General features: G+C 40.4%; 1 protein-coding gene across 1 annotated transcript in view; it reads left to right on the top strand.

The window, feature by feature from the left end:
* LOC145997440 (uncharacterized) overlaps positions 1 to 18,682 on the top strand; it is a 697,926-nt gene that overhangs the window by 150,530 nt on the left and 528,714 nt on the right. Inside the window, exon 4 of the mRNA XM_083134479.1 lies at positions 6,454 to 6,499. Within this exon, the coding sequence (XP_082990605.1) occupies positions 6,454 to 6,499 (46 nt within the window). The remainder of the gene's footprint in view (positions 1 to 6,453; positions 6,500 to 18,682) is intronic.

Genomic DNA, 18,682 nt, shown 5'->3' with positions numbered 1-18,682 from the left:
GGGTACTCAGCCACAGGCTGAACTTCGCCCATGAATAAAGAAATTCTAATTCTAAAACGCAGAACACACGCAGCCCTACGAAGGATTATACTGGTCGTAGGTCCGGACGCCAGAGCCTCGTTGTCCTGCAAAAAAGCAGTTACCAGGATGTACTACATGGACTTCTCAAAATGTCACACTTTACACCTCTCATTTTAATGTGACACTAATCGTAATCGTAGGCACATATGTGTAAAATGACAGCTAGGCATTCATATGCTTGCGAAAATCTTCCTTAATTCTCATCCGATGGCAAAAATCTAATTTTTCAAGGTCGTCTTGTGTAACTTCGGCTTAGGTTGATATTTTGTTGCTGGCAAAGGGGAATAACCCCTATCTAGGCCAATAGGCATGGGAGTGTCGGTGCCTGTGACATTTCGAAGCTCTTCGGCTGTTAAGAGGCCATTGTCCCCCTGCCGCCAAGCCGTCTGCAGCATCCAACTTTCTTCCCGACGCCCACTTTCCATCGTATCTCCCCCAACTCTCTCTCTCTCTCTCTCTCTCTCTCTCTCTCTCTCTCTCTCTCTCTCTCTCTCTTATCGGTGACTTCTTTCGGGCGTCTTGCCCATCTTCACATATTACAAGGTTTTAACCCTATGTTCTAGATGTACTGTTATTTTAACAGTATTTTATACTGTTGACGAATGTTGATTCATGTGGTTTGTTTTACTTCGCTTTTCCTCCACGTTTGGCTAATTGCGAAGATCGGGACGAATGATGATACGATTAAGGCACAATCACAAACATACAGGGTGTTTCCGGGCCGATGATACAAACTTTCAGGGATGATGGAGAAGGGCACATGTATCAATTTGAGATAAGGATCCCTGGTCCGGAAACGACTTAGTCGAAAGTTATAAGCGAAAATCGGTATATGAAGATGTAATACTTTTATTACCTGCACAAGTTTCACAAGCTGCTACATTCACAACAGTTGTTCAAAGTGGCGTCCCCCAGCTTCGCTGCAGGTATGACATCGTCGCACAAAGTTCTGGCGTACCTGTTGGAACAATCCAGGGGTCGTTCGAACAATGCCACAATGGGCTGTTCCAAAAATCGATGTTTTCACAATATTACGAGGGACACTGGTAACACTGATGCTGTCACGTGTCACTAACAGACGTGTTTGTTAGGCTCTAAGAAAGGAAACAAAATATATGTACTGCTGGGGTGAAGCTCATATGAAAGGAAATGTAATATGTGAACTGCAAGCACCCTTAAATTTATCTTGATTAAGAATTCAATAATTATTATGGGCAAGAATAGCAAACATTTTGTGTAGATTAATATGCAAAATCCTAATCATGTTAAACAGTAAGTAGTGTCATTATCGTTAAACTGTAAATAATCATGGCAGCTGATATTCAGCAAACTATCATTAATTTTTTTTTCAGAATTCAGTTAGAAGGACTATAATACATACTTTAAGTTATAATTATTTAGTACAGCGTTTTATTTTCACTGGAAAATAATTTACTGAGAGTTTCAGTAACAGACAGCAACATTTCCACGGGAAATGTATGTATACAGTATCAGAAAAATGTGTATGTACATATATATTTTCTCTAATTTCCTTATTCAAGCTGCTCAAATATGTTACAGGGCCGTTTACCAGAAAAGCCTTTCTATTTAAAAAAGTCACATATCTATATGTATGGTACCAAAAACCAGGCAAGTAATTTTAAGCATGTTTTTTTTAAAAAAAAATGATTTAAATAAAAAAATATCAAAAATGATTTTTTTAAATAAGAATCATGATTGTTATCAACCCTGGTGGAAGGGAGGTTGATATGTGGGTGTCTTCTCTATCAGTGCACGACAATGTGATTTATGGCCCAATCGCCATTTTAGACTAAACGGGAATTCCTAAATGACTTGTTTCCCATATCTCCTAATTTAAGCTGAAAGGAAAATATTTAAAACAAAAGGGAATTTGGAAAATTCCTGCTTTGGAATTTTGTTGGAAATGTTAAAAATGTGAAAATTATGTGTAAAAAATAACTAACGTATGTGCTAAATGTAAAAATATGGAAAATCAACATACAGTAAAACCTCGTTAATCTGGACGGTTTAAAGAAAGTCCGGATTAACTGAAATAACCTAAAAGAACAGTAGAAAGTGCATTAAAACTCCATTTACAGCAACAAAACACGTTTATCATGGTGTATTTAAAGGGCATAGGCCTAAATACACTATACAGTACAGTACAAAGTCTGCGGGAAGTAGAATTTCAGCCACATTTAAAACCTTGCATTCTGTTTTTTTTTTGTTTTTTTTTGCCTGACCGGATTGAGAGAAGTCCGGGTTATCGGAGTCCGGATTAACGAGGTTTTACTGTATCATTTTTTGTAGCATACATACCACGATTCCCAAAGATAATACAAAATAGCAATGATTTTAGCTTTGTATGAAGATATGTACGTATATACTTTATAAATCCCTTCCGTATTGATTGCATCCATACATACAATGAATGGCATGTCCCCAAAAACCAAGTGGACTTTCGTGTACGCTGTTGCTTGGACCCACGGTTCTCCATCTGGAATTTGCAAGTCAGCAAACTCTTCCTTTTGTATGTCGTCAGCAGCCGCCATGATCAAGCAGTAATGGATTATGGGAAATTGAAAGTGGAGGTGGGCTACCATATGCGCATTCCTGTATACAATGTTCGCTGCCTTGCCAAAAAAAGGTTACCGATGAAAAGTGATCATGTAACAATGCTTGAAAGGGACTCAAGGAATTCTTTGACAATGACGCAATACCTGATGGAGAAAAATGGCGTCACTGCAGACCAAAAGCATTAATTAAAGCGAGATTCCTATTAAATTAATGTTGTTAGTTTGCAAAGGTTGATTGAAATTTTCGCTACTTCGGCACGTCTGGTCATTTTCCACCTTTCTATGCAGGGTTGTTAAGGGTACAGGAATCTATAAATTCTAATGGGTTTTATTGGGTTTCACTGCAGGACCGGAACCTTATTTTGTCGCACAATTTAAATTCGGTCCAAGTTCCGTATTGTTTCATTAAAAAAGGTTCGTGGACCGTATTTTAATTCTTCCTGAAATAACGTTCCTGGACCGGATTGAAATTCATTCAGAAAAAAGGTTCCTGGACCGTATTTAAATTCATCCGCAAAAAAGTTCCTGGACCGAATAAAAATACTTTACCGATAAAAAGGTTCCTTACGGTCCAGAACCCATCTACGCTTGCTGATTTTCTCTCCTGGACCGGAATTGAATTTATTTAAAATTCCTGGACCTTTAACAAGTCTGGTTCTAAGTACAGTTAAAGTGTAAAGGGGGGTGGGTGTAATGAGCCCCTTGAGAAAGGTTAGAAATGCAATTTGCAAAACGGATATGCACAACACTTTAAAAAAAAAACGTTATGAATAGTCCAAATACTTCCTTGGAACCAGTGTAAAAGATGAGATGAGATGGGCCTCTTCGATCTTCTCAAAAACCTAGAAACATTTGCTAAAACACTGCTCTCTCGTATTCTCCACGTGGAAGGACGAAGTTGACGTAAACAAAATCACGTGGCTTCCAAGAAATAGTTCCTTTACCATGTGTCTTTTTCTGATGTTGCTTTGCCCATGAATACATTTAGCGTAGATGTACAAATAACTGATAATATAAGTTGTAACACTTTTATAGTGTAAGATCGCTATAAATAGTAACTAGTAACAACAGAATATAGCACAAGGCCCATTAATATATTCGATCACAGGTCTTGTTGTTTCAATGATTAGAACATGTTTTGAACTACTGGCAATAAGCTTATTTATTTCATAACTGTTCAAATTATTCTTGAATATATTCTCATTAATATTCAGTACAATGCAACTACAAAGCATCTTCAATATTTAACAAAGGACAACCAAGTAACATTGCAACTATTACTTGTCTCTAAACCCCGCATCACACGGAACTGGATTTCCAGTAGGTATGCCCTAGTTGGCGCTGGACTGGCTACCAATTTGCTAGTTTTCGCCTCACACGATACTTATCAGCGTACTTGTCGATAGACTTTTGTTCCCATACGAGGGAAGTTGTAATGGCGGCCGGGTGAGATGTAAACAATGTATCACTTCACATTTTTAAAAGCCGATAACTATTCAACCGTGAGGAATAACGTTTCGTATAAAACGTTATTAGATACAAAACAATGGCGCTGCTTAAATACATACTTTACAACGTTTACTGTACACGCATGGAAGCATTTTTTTACTGGTTTCAAATGTAAACACCGTGCACTCGGCATATATGGTGTAACTCAACGCGCCTTTCACGCTGTATACGTTACACATTGCTGGAGTAACACTCGGAAACCACAGACAAAAGCGCTCCTTCGCACACTCACAGATTATCTTCACATGGCGAAACTTCGCTCTGATTGGCTGTTCCACAGAATCCAGTCGAGAAAAGCAAGTAGCAATTAGAACATGTCCTATTCCTCCAAACCAGTCAAGCAGTCAGCCAGGATTGCTACCTAGAAAGTTAGTTCAGCGCCAACTATGGCACTCCTACTAGAAATCCAGTTCCGTGTGATAGGGGCTTTACAAACTAATACCAATAGACTGACCAACCTAGTATGTGTGCACTCTGTGCCTTCTCTCCCCGAGCAGAGAATGTCAAGTGATCAAAAACAGACGACAATCGATTACACGATCGTACCAGATCCTTACATTTCATATATTTCCCTTAAGGAGCATGTTGCAAAAGGTCACACTACTTCAGTATAGTAGCAACGTTTAACGGCATGGGTTTATCAAATGCACTATATTCCTACGCGCAAGATTCCCTGCACAGCTGCTATTGGAACAGCCAATAGCATTACTCTGAAACTATGTGTACCGTGGAACTTTCATAACCGAACCTCAACATCTCGAATTCCTTGATAAGTCCAATTTTTTGTAATCCCTTTTAATTGTCCATAACACTCATAATTTTACCTCAACAACTCGAATTAAATCTTGATAAGACGAATTTTTGTACAGTTTATGAGATGTCGTTCAAGCTCAATAACTCAAAGGTAGAGTATGAGAAACCTCTGTGAGTCGAAGTTAAATTCTAATCACCTCCATAAGTCGAAGGTTTAGTCGCACGGACCTCAATAAGTCGAAGTGTAGGGTGCGTACGTATAATGTCAGGTGATCAACAATCGTGTCGGGACTTGAACTCCCCCACCATGTCGTGTATGTACCATCATTGTTAATGTGCTTAGCGTGCGTTGTAGAAGTGTTGATACATAAACTTTAGACCTCTATAACTCGATGTCGGCGATTTTGGCCCTCAATAACTCGAACCTTAGTTTGTCGAGATCCTTGTTACCTCGATTTTTCTTTCCCCCCCCCCCTCAAGTTCTAACTATCAAGGTTCCACTGCATTTGTTTACATTCACTTCGGTCTTACAACGGACAGAGAATAGGAGAATATTAACATTAGTGTGCATTAGAGTAGGGTACTGTAGTGAGAGGATTTCGTTCGAACGCCAAATAGTTCCCATGGACGACGCTAGATAGCGTACGGAACTGAGAGCATCTTCGCTCGAGCGAATAACGCTCGAACAGGCAAAGTGAGCGGTATATGCCAAGGTCGAAGCCCGGTAATACACCTATAACCTAATTTGTCTGAGGTAGTGGGCCCTCAGATATGGATCGTGAAGTTTCACTTGACGTAGTGAAATTGAAACTTAAGTGAACACTGTCATCATCTACATATTAAAATGTAGTTCAGTCTATCTTACCAATACACAGTGATGTATGATAATTAAATGGATGACTATGGGCTGAAACTACCAAGTGGGCGGTATCACTGGTTTAGTCCGTTTTAACCAAGGTTATTAGAATTATATAAGGTTGGGGCGTATAGTAAGCTTGTTTACTCAAAATGCATGCGATCTGATGACGAATCGTGGAATCCAGTGAATCTAACCCCCGAAAGAAGTGTTGCATTATCCACATATCAAAAAAGAGCACAAAGTGAAAACTTGAAATGGAACACAGAAATGCTTATATCTTGATGCGACAGTTCATTTATGGTTCGTAATTACTAAAAATCTTTAGAGCTTTTCACTTTAAGGGGGTTGAAATTGCTTATATTCAAATAAATATGCAAGCTGTCTTATGTGCAATCCGAGGTCACGCTTCAGCATTATAGATGTTCTGAATTAATGTTTTGAGCAATAGTTTTACACAATTAGTATCACACATTAAACAAAATAACGTGCAAAGGCAAGTTTCGTAATTGAAATCAAATGCAAGTTGTTAAATCACTATATTTCGATTCCTACTTTTAGCCTATGTTGTATATATTAAACACGTGATCGATCAAGCTACCCCTGCATATGTATATGTAAATAAAAAGCAGTTTCATTATTACGTCTAATTTCTAATTTTTCTTTCTAATTTTGCAGTTGAGGGAACTTCTGCAGTCATGGGATCCGGAGGAAGCAAGAATTGGTAAGTACTCTCCACTATCGAACTTTGTAATTTTTTGTTATTAAGACATGTTTATTACTTCATATAAAAGTTTAACTTTTTGACCGACCCTCGTAGAGGAGAATCGTTGTGTAGAAACTTGGAAGGTTGTTTCTTTACGAGTACCGTGAAGCCTATTTGGACGTACCAAGGGAGTGAATTTGCTAAATTGTCTAGCTTAGCTATTTACCTATTTTGGTGAAGGAGTAGCGAAACAGTTGTTCTCTCCAATGGTTCGCCAGGTACCTGGGCTTGCTCCGTGGTGGTGGATTACCGGAGAGTAAATCCTCTTAGAAAATGGTTGAACCGATTTCGATTGCTGACAATTCCCTTATGTTCCCATAAGAAATCATATACGGGGTGATTCAAAAGGTAATGCACACACTTAAAGAGCGCATATATAGGGCATAATATGAGGCTTGTGAAAAGCTTATATACCCCGTGGATATACATTTGTACATATTGGCTTCGTTGTTACAACGGACATAGAAATGAAGAATATTAACAGTAGTGTGCATCTAGCGCGTTGGGGGCGATTCGATTCTCGTCCCAGGTGTAAGTTTCCACTTTAAACTGTAGGTCCAGTCCCGATTAGTCTTTCTGTGCATGGACTTCAAAACTAACTCGCAGGCTACTATATTGAACCCGGAATCACTTCGTTACATTTCGACCTCTCCGTGCGCTCCTTACGTTTGTGCACTGCTTGTTGAATCACCCCGTATATAGTTATCGAAAAGTACATTGGAAACGGGTAAAGTTTCTGCTTTGTCACATTCCAGTTATAGTCATCCTAGTTGTATGACTTTGAGAGCACCATGAAAGAATGGTGGCGATGCCTTTTCCGGCAAGTAATAGCTGGGTCCAGTGATGAGATGAAGAGGTAACTCTGAGAGATGACATCTTCCGCGTTGCTCCAGCCGCACGAGAGGATGCTGGAAAACAAACGTGGAACTTTCTCCAGATTCCTCGTTCGATAATTTGCAGGTTGGAACCGACGCCTTCTCCTCCACGATTATCGCATTGAGGAGCCTTGGAACTTGTTTTAGAAGAGTTAATAAGGTGGAGGTGTCGTCTTTTGGTATCGTCGCAGCATCTCTCTCCCCCTCTGTATTTATCTCTCTTGGTGACTCTTTCTTTCCCTCTTTCTCTCTCTCTCTCTCTCTCTCTTTCCCCCCTAATTCTGTCTCTCTCTCTTTATTTGTCTCCTTCCCTTTCTCTCTGTTTCTTTGTCTTTCTATTTCTTTCTATTTTTCTCTCTCTGTGTGTGTGTGTGTCTCTCTCTCCCTTGCCCTATCTTCCTCTTTCTCTTTCCCTATCTTCCTCCATCTCTCTTTCTTTCCCTTTCTTCCTCTCTGTTTCTTTGTTTTTCTCTCTTTTTCTATTTCTTTCCCTCACTCTCTCTCTCTCCCTATCTTCCTCTATCCCTTACTATCTTCCTCTCTCTCTCTCTCTCTCTCTATCTTCCTTTCTCTCTCTCTCTCTCTCCCTATCTTCCTCTCTGTGTTTCTTTGTCTTTCTCTCTCTTTCTATTTATCTCCTCTCTCTCTCCCTATCTTCCTCTCTCTCTCCCCATCTTCCTCTCTCTCTCTCTCCCTATCTTCCTCTCTCTCTGTCTTTCCCTATCTTCCTATCTCTCTCTCTTTCCCTATCTTCCTCTCTCTCTTTCCCTATCTTCCTCTCTCTTTTCCCTATCTTCCTCTCTCTCTTTCCCTATCTTCCTCTCTCTCTCTCTCCCTCCCTCCCTCTTTCCCTATCTTCCTCTCTTTCTATTTCTTCCCCCCCTCTCTGTCTCTCCTTCCGATGAGAAATTTCCTTTGGTTATGTTGAGCTGTCACGTTTCGTGAAGATTTGGCTGGAAGGCTTCAGTCAAAGATCACACGTGACATAAGAACCTGGAGCGCCTATCCTAAAGTGAGCCGCTGGGATTGGAAGTAGCACAGAGACTTTTTCTCGAACGGAGATATTGTCGGCAGCATTTTAATCAGCGTTCAAATGCCAGTGTCTAGGGCAGGTATACAAGACGTAGCCTGAAACTGATTTATTTTGAAGCTCACTTTATGCACAGCAAGGCTAATTAGGACTGGGCCTACAGTTCAAAGTCGGATCCGAACCACTACCGCTAGAACCCAAATCTCTAAGGAATATCCACAATATCAGATCCATGGATGTTAAAGATATCCAACTGGATATCCATGGGACGTCCCGACATCAGGGTTCCCAGGTTCGATGTTTGTGAGTGTCCATTCATCATATCATCACTCATCCCCATCTTCGCAAATTAGCCAAACGTGGCACAAAAAAGCGAAGAAAAATAAAGCAAAGCAAATCAATCATACAATCAAACCATGGGACGTCCATGGGGATATCCCGTCCTGGAAATCCAGAACATCTAGATAGAAAAGCATCCAGATAGTGTCCCGTTCACGTGAACCAAGTTGGACTGATGTCCGAAACAGATCCGAAAGTCATCCATAGAGTGTCCAAATCGTGTCCAAAAATGATCCACAGAATGTCCAAGAACATATCCTTCCTGGATATCCTGTGGATGATATCTGGACGGAAATATGGATATCCAGGGAATATCCAACGGTTCGATAACCAGTGGAGGCACATAGTTGCCACTTCTAGTTCGTTGCACTTTTTGACACTCGGTGCGGTGCAGGTGTATCCAGTGTCAGGGTGGTGCAAGGAAATGACGTTCAACCAACTTGACGGAAAGCGGTGTTCTAGTTCAGAAGATTCAACAAATACATGTCTGTTGCTTTAAACGGTCATTTGATTAGTTAATACTCACCACGTGACCATACACCACACATACACCCGATCCGGAAGGCGTATTTACAAACTCTATAGTGCTAGAGAATCTCCAGCGATATGTGGCTTCTGATTGGCTCTCATTCCGGAAGTTAATACAGTGTTTCTTCAAGATAACGCTAGATGGCAGGGTTCAAATTGACAATGTTGATTTAAGAGATCCATCCCAACAAGATAAGAAAGCCCTTCAAACAGGTTAATTTTGAGCACATTTTTTTAAATTAACGTTTTGAAACAAAATCAGAACTCTTATTGAAGTTAGTGGTTTTCTTTTTTTTAAGTCGCATCAGTGCAAACATTGTAACTACTTATGCACAGTCTCATTTATTGTATATTTTCTATGTCACAACAACTCAGATATAACACGAAATGTCATAGCAAAACGGCCCTTTTAGGACCAAAAAATTTAGATAGGCCCTTCTTAGGACCAAAATTCTGTCGGCCCTTGTAAGGACCACAACACTCAGTTCGTAATTGAACTGCCATCACAGACCGAACCTCGAGCGACAGTTGCAGAGGTAACAGAAGCCAATTCATCGCACTACGCCATTACCACAACTTTAAAACAGATGGGAGTCAAGGAAACGGTACTTCTACAAGAAAACTTCAAGAAAATTCAACTTCAACTTCACGTCCATTGTTGATTATACGGAAATGGATTTATTTAGTATAATCCAAGATATGAAATATCTCCTTTAATGCAGTATTTTTTTTTTGTATTTTATTTACATTTTCCTTGTGCGAGCTGTACGCTGTACGCACTACATTAATTTTACATTACACACACTTTCTCTTCCCTCAAAGTCATGTATTAATATTGTACCTTCTTTACGTTAGTATACAAATAACTCTTAGCAGTTGATCAGATACAAAAGAAAAAATTAAACATAATTAGTATATTTTAACAATCGAAATATTGCACATGCAAATAAAGTTGTGTGTCCGGTTCATTCGGCCTCCTGTCTGGAGACTTACTTGAATTTGAATTTCTTTGTTGAATAATGTGAAAAACAAAACAGAACATAACAAAACAAAACACATATACATTGCACACTGCTAGACCCACAGTACGCGTATTACACGCTCGGTTCACTTTGTGCGGTTTCTTCGTTCTTATCGCTGTCCGCTAACGCCTTTCCACGTCGCTCCCTCACTTCCCACAAATATCTCCCCACTCGTTGCACTATCTCACTTATGATTCCTCTTCTGTCTTCTACCACTTCCATTATTTCCCTCTCTGTTACGTTCTCAACCCACTTGTCCCGTAAATCACGCGTAGAGGGGCAGGCAGAGAGCAGATGCTCGCCCGTCTCTCCCTCCCCGCACAAAGAGCATATAGTTTCCCCTGCTTCATTCTTAATTTTTACTTGTTTCCAACCCCCCAGTCTGAACCATGCTATCCCTCCCCTTTCTTTTTTGCCTACCAAGTTTATGTATCTTGCTTTCCCCCAATCCCTTGATTTCAAATGATCTCTTAGTGAAGTCTTCGTCTGACAGTCGGCTAGTATTTCTTGTCTGTCTATGTCCATAAGTCTCCCTCTAATTTGATTTTCAACTGATGTATCTACCCTCCCTCCTGCTTCCCAAACCCACCCCATCCCAATAGAGTTCAACATGTTTTTTATATCCCTCGCCCAGTTCCGTGTATTTTCTTCTCTTACTTGCATTATCAGACATTGACCCTTAAGTGTCGTGTTACCCTCCCTTGCTAGCTGAAGCCAATACTTTAAAGTTCTCATCCTAGCTTGTACTGTCTCTTTGCTTAGACCTAATTCTTTAAGTACCCCACAATTGGCAGTACTTCTACTTACACACAACACTTTTTTGTAGTATTCTGTTTGAATGCTTGCGACTGTGCTCCCTCCTCTTGCCCCCCACAGTTCAACCCCATAGTTCAAAGTTCCTGTTATTATTGACTTGTACAAACCCTGAATCACTGAGAACGGCATTTGCGGTACTTTACTTATGGTACGTATTACTTGGTCTATTGCGAGCTTTGCTTTGCTTTTTCGTGTCTGTATATGTTGCGTCCAACTTCCAGTCATAGATAATGTTACTCCTAAGTACGTGAAACGCTTGACAGGCTCAATTACTTCCCCCCCGTAATTCCATTTTTCTTGTTTGCTGAAAGTATACCCATTTTTGAAAGCCATGATTTTAGTTTTTTTAATGTTAACTGTCATTTTGTATTTTTGGCACCCCTCGTATATGCTATTTAGTCCCCTTTGTAGCCCCTCTATTGTCTCCGACATGATGACTAATTGATCACTTCGTATACGCTACAAGCGCTTTCAGAGATATCAACATTATTATTCACGATGGCTTCATATTGATTTTATCACCTGAAAACGATTAAAAACATTTTTAACATTATTTTCGGTACAAATACATAGTTTCGACAATTTGATTACAAATTTTATTTCTAAATAATCACGAGTCTGATCTTTCCATACTCATGCTGTAAAAGGACAAACAAGGAACGACGGACAAGGAACATAAACGCTTCCAGTGCGCACAGTCAGTAAGAGAGCGTTATGTACCTCTGGTTCTGCAGCGGTTTGTAAATACGCATCCGGAAGGTAGTGAGTGCAAGCTGTGCAGACACCAAAAAAACTACTTGACTCCAAATCAACAAACTAGACAATTCGGTGTTGCACCGTGGTACCAACTAGCTTCAGTGTAAAGAGAGTCAAAAACGGTGCTAGTGAGTCGGATGACACTTTAAACTGTAGGTCCAATCCCGATTAGCCTTACTGTGCAGAAAGTGGACTTTAAAAAAACACCAAGTCAAATCAATAAACCAGAATTTTTTTAGGGGGGCAAGTCCTCCTTGTCTCCCGCCAGTTACGTCATATGCATACTTTAATAGTATGCAAAACGCATCTCTTGAGAAGGTAGGAGGAGTATCTTTTTTTCAGGAATTCGTGAAAGCGTCCTAAGTGGCTTTTTGTGCGGGGCGTGGGCCTCCATTGAAGACACACAATGGAGGAAAAAGCAGGCGTCTCCCAAGATCCTTTTCGCCTCTCTCGGAGGAAAGGAAAACAATCGCCGCGTTTCATCCTCAAAGAATTTCCTCCGCTGTAGTTCCGGACACGCCCGGCAGGTGGAAGCCATGTTCTTGAAAAGGTTCGGTGTGTCAGCGGCCTACTTGTGCACAGTCTCTTCGCTCTGTGTCAAGGAGGATATTGACAAGGGCATTTTACAAGAAAGTCTCGTCTCGTGGATTAGGAAGCCTGGTCTTGAACTACCTCCGTGGCGGAGCGGTTAGCACTGGGGACAGGCACGTAGCCAGGGGGAGGGCTAAGGGGGCTGAAGCCACCCAGAAATCCTACAAATATCTCATTTAAATAGTGTATAGTGGTAATTAATTTTACTTCCTTAGCAGGAATAAACATTAGATCGAAAAATAGTTTAGTGTATAACAGAGGAACCACGTTATATTTTTATTTTGTACCATTTAATCCAAAGAATAAATGAATCCACAGCTCTCAAAATGTATAGTTTTCTTTGTGAGAGGTCACACAATACAAACTTTATGAGTAAAATTTTTGTTCCTAGCTTTTAAAGCCTTTTTTTAACGGAATGTGTAAAAGTTAATAACAAAATACAATAACTATGAATTTCAGTACACTAACTGCATAAAATGTAAGTAAAATAATGGACAACAGTGTTGGATATTCACTCGTACGGTGGATCGAGTAGCATAACGTCTCCATTTATATAACTAACTAACTAACTCTCTAGCCTTCTTAAACCCGCAGGTTCATGACTGCAGCAACACAGGCCTTCCATCTGTCCCTATCTTGAGCAAGATCTATATACTCTTTTCCATCCCTACCAATTTCCTTTAGGTCCATCTCAACGTTGTCCCTCCATCTTCGTCTTGACCTTCCTACAGGTCTCTTACCATCAGGTTTCCCAACAACAATCCTGTGAACTCCTCTTTCCTCTCCCATTCGTGCCACATGGCCTGCCCACCTAAGTCTTCTCGATTTCATTATTCTAATAATATCTGGACATGAATACAAATTATGTAGTTCTAAATTATGTAACCTTCTCCACTCACCTGTCTCCTCATCTCTTTTAGGCCCAAATATTTTCCTAAGGATCTTATTTTCAAATACTCTCAATTTATGTTATTCTTTCAATGTAAGGGACCAAGTTTCACACCCATATAATACTACAGGCAAAATTACTGTTTTGTATATTTTTACTTTTAGTTTCTTAGATATTAAACGAGAAGACAAAAGTTTATGAAGAGAGAAGTAACATACATTTCCTGAATTAAGCCTACTTTTTATATATAATAATAATAATTATAATAATAACAATAAATTTAGAATTAATTATAACCTTGGTAATAATTAGTATTGTCATTATTATTTCTACTAATCAAGTTTTATCAAATATTTCTGGCGACGCCTGTGCTGATAAGGGATGAGCCCCCACGAAATAAAATCCTGGCTACGGGCCTAACTGGGGATAGCCAAATCCAGATAACATTTTATCCGGTTATCGGATAATATTCTATCTGAATTTCAAATATCAGAATATAGGATACTCTGATATCCTGATTTTTCGGATATCTATATTCGGATTATACGGATATCCTATATGTATTCAGATTATCCGTATATTACGATTTTCCGAAATGACAGCTTTATCGTTTATTCATTTTACAGGTTATCCACATATTCTTTCATAACCCATTTTCATTTTCACTGTACGTATTTTCCACAAATCCATCATCGAATCTGTTCTATCCCGATATCCGAATTGTCCGGATATTCAGATTATCCGAATTATATGGATATTCGGATTATCAGTTGCATCCGAAACGGATATCGGATAATTTTTTTTCCGAGTTTTGTGGCCATTCCTAGTTAGCACGACCTGATACGACGCCAGAAGTCCTGTGTTCGAAACCCGGTCTGGACATGGGTTTTGTTTGTGTTGTCATCGCTCGTCCCCATCGTCGCGATTAGCCAAAAGTGGCCGAAAGGAGACTCTGAATAACAAACATCAAATCAAAACCATCCTCTATCTGGTCTTTAGTCGGGACTCGCTTCAAACCTCCCCGATAACGATAGTGGTAGGTAGCGTCGTCGCCTTGTACAGAACATTCCCTGACATTCGCTACGAGACTCGGCGGCAAGCGGCCCGGCGTCAGCGCTTGTCTTTCCCGGTGAACGGGGTCCACGACAGTCGCTAGAGGCGTCTATTAAAATTACAGTTTTCATATTGTGTACTAACCTTGACTACAGAAGGTGTTGAAAATGATGTCCCTCTGCTGCAACACATTCCTGGCACCTCCGAAGGAAATTGGCATTTACACGTGCAAGTTCGTCTACTGTAATTCTCCCGATTTCTCGTACAATACTCTCTTTTAACTCACGGGTGGTGTGCGGATTGGCTTTGTATACTTTATTTCTTAGATTTCCCTATTTTTCTTCCCACTTTTATTCAGAGCTGACCCTGTTACTCTAAACTTTTTTACGAGGTTTAATATACAGGTCCTATGTAAAACAGAAAGACCAGGAAATTTCGTTGCCAAACGTCGTCGCACTTCTCCACAATTCCTCTTTCCGAAGTAACACTCGACAAGATAGATCCTTTGTTGTAATGTAAACTTTTGTGGTGCCATATTAAGCCACAATCTTCAACACACAGACACGACACAACACAACGTTCGAGGGAGGATTATACTGGCGTCAGTCTGCAACGTCAACAGAAAGGGAAAGAGAGCGAAGGCAGGGAGAGCGATAAAAACAGACTGTAGCGTGCGACTGTCGCGGACCAGTTCACCGGGAAAGACAAGCGCTGACGCCGGGCCGCTTGCCGCCGAGTCTCGTAGCGAATGTCAGGGAATGCTCTGTATTCAAGTGGCCTCGGATTCGATACGCGGTGGAGGCACAGAGAGGTTTGGATCCCACTTTAAATTGTAGGTTCAGTCCCGATTAGCTTTATCTATGCTCAAAGAGGACTTTGAAACAAATCTCAAACAAGGCCTGTCTCGTATGACGTTGTACATGCCTTTGACGTATAGAGCTCCAAAAGTCTGTTTCGTGTAAAGTTGCAATTGCCTGTCTCGTGTAAAATGGGAAATGCCTATCTTGTATGAAGTTGGGTTATCCTATCTCGTATGCAACTGGAAATGCCTGTCTCGCATGCAGTTGATGATGCCTTCCTCGTGTGAAGTTTCTTATCCCAGCGCGCTACGACGCCAGAGGTCCCGGGTTCGAATACCGGTCTGGTCCACGGTGTTCTTTGTCAATGTTCCTTCATAATTTCATCATATTAACTCTACGAATAGGCAAAGGTGACAGAGGAGCGAAGTAAAGAAAACCAAATCAATCAGTCAAACAAAGCCTTTCATGCATGAAGCTGATTCATCATGCCAGACATGCACCGCAATCCTTTCAGCGTAGGAGAGAATCATCAGGTGCAGTGATACACTTTCGGCCGCTAACGAGAGACTATTTTCCGTGTTTGTATCTCGTGACGCATATTCTCGTGCGTGGGCTCTCTCCATAAACGACCAGTTTCGTATGCAAATCGTGGAAAGTGTGGAAAGTGCGTGAGTTCCGATCGAACATGGCTGGGGACAAAAACGTTTGACCTTATTCCTGGCTCACAACGAAAACGGAAGTATATGACATTATTATTATCTTAATGGGGTTACAATTAAGCCATATAGTATAACTTTTATGCAATATTAATGTTAATAATTGTTTGATGCCCTATGTTGTAAAAAGAAAACTATTAAAAAGACTATGTCGAAGGAAAACGAGATGAATTGAAGAACGTACGTGAATATGTAGAATCGTATGTAAGTAAAATAAGAAAGAATGGCGTATTGTATGTATTTTGTTTTGATAATGTTACGACCTTACTTATTTTGTAACTTTGAATTTCCATGTTAAAGGAAAAATCTATATAGTGTTACCTCGAGTTCTTGTTAATGTCCATGATACTACATGTTGTATGGCTCGGGATGTGACGCAAATATGAACGCGCCAATCAATGCGTTGTTGAACTAATGTATTCACCTTTCTGTAACAATCTAATGAAGTCAGCTCGCTTAAGACAACGGGCATTTATTATGATGTAAATATAGATTTGCCAATCAAAGATTATCAATGGTTGATGAACTAACCTAATTGTAATTTAATAATGGCGGAACATTTAAATTTGTATATTTCCAAAATGTAAGATTTTATCAACGTTAAAGAAATAATTGTTAACTCAAATGAATATGTAAACTTTCTTTGTAAATTATTAATTGCCAAACTATGTATTTTTCAAATATCTTTCTGTTGTAATTTGGAGTATTGTAATAAGAAATTACCTAAAGACAGGTGTTCGAGGCTGGAACTTCGGGTATAAATACGAAGCAGTTTGGTCCGTAAGGAGGTCTGTTCTGGTGTCAGTCTAGGAAGAAGTGAATAGGTGCAAGCCGCTCTTCTGTAAAACCTAGACTGGCCAAATAGGAACGGTCTAATCTAGGAAGAAGTGATTAGGTGTATGCCGCTCTTCTGTAAAAGTCTAAATTGGCCATCTCGGGTGATAACTCCAAGTCTAGGAAGAAGTGAATAGGTGTATGCCGCTCTTCTGTAAAACCTAGGTTTGGGCCACCCTAGTTTGACCTTTCTAGTAAGTTTGAAATTATCTATTAACAATTGATCTCCAAGTTCCAGTTATGAATTACCTAACCACTGGCTGTAAGTACTCAAGCAGTAAATAAACATTTCATTAAAACTTCACGACTTTGGTTGGATTTGTTCTGCACCTACCCTGAAGATAGGTTTCAGTGTAGACCCTTAGAGCCTCAATGCTCCCGGCTATAGGAGTAAAGGGTGAGGAAAGTTTCTAGGAACGTAACAATAAGAAAGCGGAAAGATGTGCGGGTGTGGGTATGAGTGTAGATGGAATTGGCTGTTCGTGGGATGAATGAGAACATTTTAATACATACGTACATTACATGTATGCACGCACACACTTATGTGTCTGCATTATATATACTTTACATACATATGCATGTACAAATAGTCTACATACATATACTAAAGCATACACACACACACAAACATATAGGGTAAGGACGGGGCAAACGGACACCGGAACAAACGGACAGTCCCTAAGAAAAATACGAATAATTTGGCTTTGAAGTTTGCAACAGTGCATCGGTTGGCGTTGTGATTTGAAGCAGACCGTTGGCGAGAAGGTGTGTTGAACATCGGTTGAAATCTTGAAGAAGAACGCCAATCCAGCCGTAAAACCTGACCAGGTAAGGATATTTGTACTAGCAAAAACCTAAACAGTAAAAATCTGTGTGCGGAACATAAGGATTGCTTGGAGTATGATGGTCCCGCCAAAGTTGCGCTTTGTAGTGTCGATATGTCATTGCCTCCTCGACATACACAGCCTGTGGCAACATGCTGCTGCCATCTGGTGGGCTTTTTCGAAAATGTAAAGCCCAAGGCTACAGGCGGGGCGAACGGACAGGCTTGTGTTGGGGCAAACGGACATGCATAAAGTGCATATCATTTAAATACTATAAGGTATTATGTAATTCAGCAACTAATCTACATTTAACTCAAAGTCGAAAGGACATGTGTGAATTGTATGTAATGCATGTTTTACCCTTCAGATGTATGCCTTTCTAAAATAGTGTGTCCTTGTTACAGGATAGTGCGACGTCGTGAACGATCCACAGACCGCTGTTCCTGGACAGATGACAATATGCAGAGGGCTGTTAATGCAGTACAAGATGGCATGCCTCTAGCTACAGCCGAAAGAACATTGTCTGTTCCGCGGATCACTTTACAGAGACGGGTGAGTAGCAACGTGCAAATTCCGAAATTTGGCCAGCACACTACGCTTTCAAATGCAGTGGAGGTATACCTTCTGTGTTTACCTTCACACAGCACACACAAACTTCAGCCGCTCGACGTTTCGTTCTTTGGGCCACTTAAAACATTTTACAACGACGGCTGTAGAGTTTACGTGCGAAGAAATCCGGGGAAAGGTATCAATAAAGTGGCCTTTGGTGGCATTTTTGCAGAGGTTTGGAATCGTGCGGCCACAGTGGGGAATGCAGTAAATGGGTTTCATGCTTGTGGGATTCATCCATTTAATCCACAACGCCTGCCTGAGCACGCATTTATTCCTGGAACTGTCCATGAAGTGAATGGTCAAGATCAGCGATCACCAGAACCTTTAGCGACAGACGATGCCTCATCCCAAGGAAGATTTCAAGAACTCAACCTCTTGCCATCAACTTCCGGGACCTCGAGCAGGAAACGAAAAACGGGGGAATCGCACTTATTAACGGATCCATCCTTCTTTCAT

Source organism: Lepisma saccharinum, chromosome 13, assembly GCF_977018435.1.
Source record: "Lepisma saccharinum chromosome 13, izLepSacc3.1, whole genome shotgun sequence".
NCBI lineage: Eukaryota > Metazoa > Arthropoda > Insecta > Zygentoma > Lepismatidae > Lepisma > Lepisma saccharinum.
The sequence above is the reverse complement of the archived record's forward strand: the minus strand, read 5'-3'. Positions and strand labels throughout refer to the sequence as shown.